This window comes from Ascaphus truei, chromosome 5, assembly GCF_040206685.1.
Source record: "Ascaphus truei isolate aAscTru1 chromosome 5, aAscTru1.hap1, whole genome shotgun sequence".
Classification (NCBI taxonomy): Eukaryota; Metazoa; Chordata; class Amphibia; order Anura; family Ascaphidae; genus Ascaphus; species Ascaphus truei.
The window spans coordinates 5,253,974-5,260,699 of record NC_134487.1 but is presented as its reverse complement, the minus strand read 5'-3'; the positions used below and the strand labels follow the sequence as shown (position 1 = coordinate 5,260,699).

General features: G+C 48.7%; 1 protein-coding gene across 2 annotated transcripts in view; it reads left to right on the top strand.

Moving 5' to 3' along the window:
* Window positions 1-6,726, top strand: part of PRRT4 (proline rich transmembrane protein 4) — a 30,469-nt gene that overhangs the window by 3,738 nt on the left and 20,005 nt on the right. Inside the window, exon 2 of one of the 2 annotated variants that reach the window (XM_075599264.1) lies at window positions 5,066-5,475. The exons of the other annotated variant lie outside the window; for it this stretch is intronic. Within the exon in view, the coding sequence (XP_075455379.1) occupies window positions 5,182-5,475 (294 nt within the window). The 5' untranslated portion in view covers window positions 5,066-5,181. The remainder of the gene's footprint in view (window positions 1-5,065; window positions 5,476-6,726) is intronic. 2 annotated transcript variants of the gene reach the window in all.

Below are 6,726 nucleotides of genomic sequence, written 5' to 3'. Positions count from 1 at the left end.
TTGCCTGTGTGTGTTTGCGTGTATATATGCTTCTGTGTGTCTGGGTACGTGTATATCTGCCTGTGTGTGTGTGTGTGCGCGTGCATATCTGCCTCTGTGTGTCTGGGTACGTGTATATCTGCCTGTGTGTATCTCTCCCTTCCTCTCTGTATCTCTCCCTTCCTCTCTGTATCTCTCCCTTTCTCTCTGTATCTCTCTCCCTTCCTCTCTGTATCTCTCCCTTCCTCCCTATCTCTCCCTTTCTCTCTGTCTCTCTCCCTTCCTCCCTATCTCTCCCTTTCTCTCTGTCTCTCTCCCTTCCTCTCTGTCTCTCTCCCTTCCTCTCTGTATCTCTCCCTTCCTTTCTGTATCTCTCCCTTCCTCTCTGTATCTCTCCCTTCCTCTCTGTCTCTCTCCCTTCCTCTCTGTCTCTCTCCCTTCCTCTCTGTCTCTCTCCCTTCCTCTCTGTCTCTCTCCCTTCCTCTCTGTCTCTCTCCTTCCTCTCTGTATCTCTCCCTTCCTCTCTGTATCTCTCCCTTCCTCTCTGTCGCTCTCCCTTCCTCTCTGTATCTCTCCCTTCCTCTCTGTATCTCTCCCTTCCTCTCTGACTCTCTCCCTTCCTCTCTGTATCTCTCCCTTCCTCTCTGTATCTCTCCCTTCCTCTCTGACTTCCTCTCTGTATCTCTGACTTCCTCTCTGCATCTCTCCCTTCCTCTCTGACTCTCTCCCTTCCTCTCTGACTCTCTCCCTTCCTCTCTGTATCTCTCCCTTCCTCTCTGTATCTCTCCCTTCCTCTCTGTATCTCTCCCTTCCTCTCTGTATCTCTCCCTTCCTCTCTGTCTCTCTCCCTTCCTCTCTGTCTCTCTCCCTTCCTCTCTGTCTCTCTCCCTTCCTCTCTGTCTCTCTCCCTTCCTCTCTGTCTCTCTCCCTTCCTCTCTGTCTCTCTCCCTTCCTCTCTGGACTCTCTCCCTTCCTCTCTGTATCTCTCCCTTCCTCTCTGTATCGCTCCCTTCCTCTCTGACTCTCTCCCTCCCTCTCTGTATCTCTCCCTTCCTCTCTGACTTCCTCTCTGTATCTCTGACTTCCTCTCTGCATCTCTCCCTTCCTCTCTGACTCTCTCCCTTCCTCTCTGACTCTCTCCCTTCCTCTCTGTATCTCTCCCTTCCTCTCTGTATCTCTCCCTTCCTCTCTGTATCTCTCCCTTCCTCTCTGTATCTCTCCCTTCCTCTCTGTCTCTCTCCCTTCCTCTCTGTCTCTCTCCCTTCCTCTCTGTCTCTCTCCCTTCCTCTCTGTCTCTCTCCCTTCCTCTCTGTCTCTCTCCCTTCCTCTCTGTCTCTCTCCCTTCCTCTCTGACTCTCTCCCTTCCTCTCTGTATCTCTCCCTTCCTCTCTGTATCGCTCCCTTCCTCTCTGACTCTCTCCCTCCCTCTCTGTATCTCTCCCTTCCTTTCTGTATCTATCCCTTCCTCTCTGTATCTCTCCCTTCCTTTCTGTATCTCTCCCTTCCTCTCTGTATCTCTCCCTTCCTCTCTGTATCTCTCCCTTCCTCTCTGTATCTCTCCCTTCCTCTCTGTATCTCTCCCTTCCTCTCTGACTCTCTCCCTTCCTCTCTGTATCTCTCCCTTCCTCTCTGTATCTCTCCCTTCCTCTCTGTATCTCTCCCTTCCTCTCTGACTCTCTCCTTTCCTCTCTGTATCTCTCCCTTCCTCTCTGACATCTTTCCCTTCCTCTCTGTACCTCTCCCTTCCTTTCTGTATCTCTCCCTTCCTTTCTGTATCTCTCCCTTCCTCTCTGTATCTCTCCCTTCCTCTCTGTATCTCTCCCTTCCTCTCTGACTCTCTCCCTTCCTCTCTGTATCTCTCCCTTCCTCTCTGACTCTCTCCCTTCCTCTCTGTATCTCTCCCTTCCTCTCTGTATCGCTCCCTTCCTCTCTGTATCGCTCCCTTCCTCTCTGACTCTCTCCCTCCCTCTCTGTATCTCTCCCTTCCTTTCTGTATCTCTCCCTTCCTCTCTGTATCTCTCCCTTCCTTTCTGTATCTCTCCCTTCCTCTCTGTATCTCTCCCTTCCTCTCTGTATCTCTCCCTTCCTCTCTGTATCTCTCCCTTTCTCTCTGTATCTCTCCCTTCCTCTCTGACTCTCTCCCTTCCTCTCTGTATCTCTCCCTTCCTCTCTGTATCTCTCCCTTCCTCTCTGTATCTCTCCCTTCCTCTCTGTATCTCTCCCTTCCTCTCTGTATCTCTCCCTTCCTCTCTGTATCTCTCCCTTCCTCTCTGTATCTCTCCCTTCCTCTCTGTATCTCTCCCTTCCTCTCTGACTCTCTCCCTTCCTCTCTGTATCTCTCCCTTCCTCTCTGTATCTCTCCCTTCCTCTCTGTATCTCTCCCCTCCTTTCTGTATCTCTCCCTTCCTCTCTGACTCTCTCCCTCCCTCTCTGTATCTCTCCCTCCCTTTCTGTATCTCTCCCTTCCTCTCTGACTCTCTCCCTTCCTTTCTGTATCTCTCCCTTCCTCTCTGACTCTCTCCCTTCCTTTCTGTATCTCTCCCTTCCTCTCTGTATCTCTCCCTTCCTCTCTGTATCTCTCCCTTCCTCTCTGTATCTCTCCCTTCCTCTCTGTATCTCTCCCTTCCTCTCTGTATCTCTCCCTTCCTCTCTGTATCTCTCCCTTCCTCTCTGTATCTCTCCCTTCCTCTCTGTATCTCTCCCTTCCTCTCTGTATCTCTCCCTTCCTCTCTGACTCTCTCCCTTCCTCTCTGTATCTCTCCCTTCCTCTCTGTATCTCTCCCTTCCTTTCTGTATCTCTCCCTTCCTCTCTGACTCTCTCCCTCCCTGTATCTCTCCCTCCCTTTCTGTATCTCTCCCTTCCTCTCTGACTCTCTCCCTTCCTTTCTGTATCTCTCCCTTCCTCTCTGACTCTCTCCCTTCCTTTCTGTATCTCTCCCTTTCTCTCTGACTCTCTCCCTTCCTTTCTGTATCTCTCCCTTCCTCTCTGTATCTCTCCCTTCCTCTCTGTATCTCTCCCTTCCTCTCTGTATCTCTCCCTTCCTCTCTGTATCTCTCCCTTCCTCTCTGTATCTCTCCCTTCCTCTTTGTATCTCTCCCTTCCTCTCTGTATCTCTCCCTTCCTCTCTGTATCTCTCCCTTCCTCTCTGTATCTCTCCCTTCCTCTCTGACTCTCTCCCTTCCTCTCTGACTCTCTCCCTTCCTCTCTGTATCTCTCCTTTCCTCTCTGACTCTCTCCCTTCCTCTCTGACTCTCTCCCTTCCTCTCTGTATCTCTCCCTTCCTCTCTGTATCTCTCCCTTCCTTTCTGTATCTCTCCCTTCCTCTCTGACTCTCTCCCTCCCTGTATCTCTCCCTCCCTTTCTGTATCTCTCCCTTCCTCTCTGACTCTCTCCCTTCCTTTCTGTATCTCTCCCTTCCTCTCTGACTCTCTCCCTTCCTTTCTGTATCTCTCCCTTTCTCTCTGACTCTCTCCCTTCCTTTCTGTATCTCTCCCTTCCTCTCTGTATCTCTCCCTTCCTCTCTGTATCTCTCCCTTCCTCTCTGTATCTCTCCCTTCCTCTTTGTATCTCTCCCTTCCTCTCTGTATCTCTCCCTTCCTCTCTGTATCTCTCCCTTCCTCTCTGTATCTCTCCCTTCCTCTCTGTATCTCTCCCTTCCTCTCTGTATCTCTCCCTTCCTCTTTGTATCTCTCCCTTCCTCTCTGTATCTCTCCCTTCCTCTCTGTATCTCTCCCTTCCTCTCTGTATCTCTCCCTTCCTCTCTGACTCTCTCCCTTCCTCTCTGACTCTCTCCCTTCCTCTCTGTATCTCTCCCTTCCTCTCTGTATCTCTCCCTTCCTCTCTGTATCTCTCCCTTCCTCTCTGACTCCCTTCCTCTCTGTATCTCTCCCTTCCTTTCTGTATCTCTCCCTTCCTCTCTGTATCTCTCCCTTCCTCTCTGTATCTCTCCCTTCCTCTCTGTATCTCTCCCTTCCTCTCTGACTCTCTCCCTTCCTCTCTGTATCTCTCCATTCCTCTCTGTATCTCTCCCTTCCTCTCTGTATCTCTCCCTTCCTCTCTGACTTCCTCTCTGTATCTCTGACTTCCTCTCTGTATCTCTCCCTTCCTCTCTGTATCTCTCCCTTCCTCTCTGTATCTCTCCCTTCCTCTCTGTATCTCTCCCTTCCTCTCTGTATCTCTCCCTTCCTCTCTGTCTCTGTATCTCTCCCTTCCTCTCTGTATCTCTCCCTTCCTCTCTGACTCTCTCCCTTCCTCTCTGTATCTCTCCCTTCCTCTCTGTATCTCTCCCTTCCTCTCTGTCTCTCTCCCTTCTTCTCTGTCTCTCTCCCTTCCTTTCTGTATCTCTCCCTTCCTCTCTGACTCTCTCCCTTCCTCTCTGTCTCTCTCCCTTCCTCTCTGTCTCTCTCTCTTCTTCTCTGTCTCTCTCCCTTCTTCTCTGTCTCTCTCCCTTCCTCTCTGTCTCTCTCCCTTCTTCTCTGTCTCTCTCCCTTCCTCTCTGTCTCTCTCCCTTCCTCTCTGTTTCTCTACCGGTTGTCAAATCAAATCCGCTTTATTCGGCAGGTAAATGGCAGATGAGGTATAATACAGATAAATGTAAGGTTATGCATTTGGGAAATAAGAATAAACTGGCGACTTATGTAACTATGTATTGGCATTGCCAAAGCATAGTAGTCTCTCTCTCTAAGGAAATGAGATTATGGTCAGACATGTCCCTGCCCCCTAGAAATATAGTGACCTGGTCCGTGGCTCTTTCTTCCATGAGATAAGACCGGAATGTCCCTCGGTCCCCCGGAGTGACTGATTGCACCTGGAATACAAAGCATGTTAAGAAGGGAGGGGAGCCGTGTAACATATACACTACTTTTTGGTGCAATAAAAGGTATCATACCCGTCCTCCCTCTCCCTCCTCTGTTACTAAATACAAAGACTGTAAGAGCAGATAAGGACGCCCGGAGCCCCCTACTCTGCCCATTCTAGCTATTTATCATCTTTCTTTTCAAAACACGACCATGTTCCAGTCCAAGCTCAGTTGTCCACATTTAATGGAGTATTAGTAAAACCCCACTGTTCCCTTATCCCTTCTAGAGGCAGCCAGGCAGACCAGATCTTCAGGATTCCACCCAAGGGGTGGCTGCACGAGTGCACTGGAGATAGAATTGTACAAGACTTTGGGAATAAAAGGCCACTTTGCCATGTAGGGCATGGGTACGGCAGCTCACACATCTATCAGAGTGCAACCTTCACGGAGACATGGAAATAATCAGATATTTTCTTATACAGCGCTGACAGAATATTCAGCACTGTACAAGCAATGTGTGCTGTTCATGGTACAAAGAATGTTCAGACTGTTCATGGTCCCAAGGTTCAGCAAAGTATCCGGCCGTTCCTCCTCCTCTTACCGTGCACCCCAAAACTGGAACAACCTACCGGAGACTCTCACAGCCACCACCAGTCTAAGTTCTTTCAAAACTAACGCTGTCTCACATTTTAATCTGGTCTGTAACTGTTATATACGCCTATAATATATATTATCTCTAACTGTGCATGCAATGTCTTGTATATAATGTATATAATGTTCACTTATGTAACTATTTGTAACCGTGTATTATTTATCATCATAACTCTGTGCCCAGGACATACGTGAAAACGAGAGGTAACTCTCACTGTATTACTTCCTGGTAACACATTTTATAAATAAATAAATAAGAATGTAGGAGGCACAATTCATTACACTGCAATAGTGCCGATGGGGAAACTATCACCCCATAGAGCTTACAATCTAATATTGGGGCCTGAGGCACAGGGAGATAATGTGATTTGCCCAAGGTCACAAGCAGCTGACCGTGGGATTTAAATTGGGTTCCCCTGCTTCTAATCCAGGGGTGCTCAACTCCAGCCCTCAAGACACCCCTAACCCCCAACAAGTCAGGTTTAGAGGATATCCCAGCTTCAGCACAGGTGGTGCAGTCGTAGACTGAGCCACCTGTGCTGAAGCAGGGTTATCCTTAAAACGATCGGTTGGGAAGAGGGGGGGGGGGTTCTTGAAGACTGGAGTTGAGCACTTCCGTCCTAAGACAGTGACATTACCCCCGACTTTCTCCTTCGGCCGCGGTCAAAGGTTTACAGATTCTTCATACTGTAGGTGGGAGATATCTCAAAGTTTCGTCTTCATATGTTCTGTGATAGGTGAGAAAGAGTACACCTGTGGGGTCTAGGAACCTCTGTGGGGTCTAGGAACCTCTGTACACACTGTCACATATATCAGGTGCTCTCTTCCTGGTCCATTAAAATGTATCACCACCAAGAATGCACCTTGTGCATCTGTCTCACAGGTTGTTTTAGTGTATTTGCTTTTAGCTCCTATATTGGGAAGCTATTCCAACAATGTTCTGTACCACCTTCTGTGCAGGAATACTGACACTCATGGAAGCAGAAATGTAACTTCAGGAAAGGTCCACCGGGCCCCCTTTAGTCTGCCCCTCTCCGTAAACTCCTGCACATAATTCCTTGGTCTGGCTCTCGGCTTCACGCCATGGCCACCTGGGCATAGAATAACATGTTGGGTATGAAGTCATTCCTGTCTCAAAGAGAAGACAACCAAAAACAAAGAAGCCCAACGCTACATCCAATATGACCAAATATACAGTAAGATACCTATATATATATCTCTTGAATAAAGAGATATATACGGTAGTTATTTTACTGTATATTTTTGTCATTTGGATGTAGCTTTGGGCTTCTTTGTT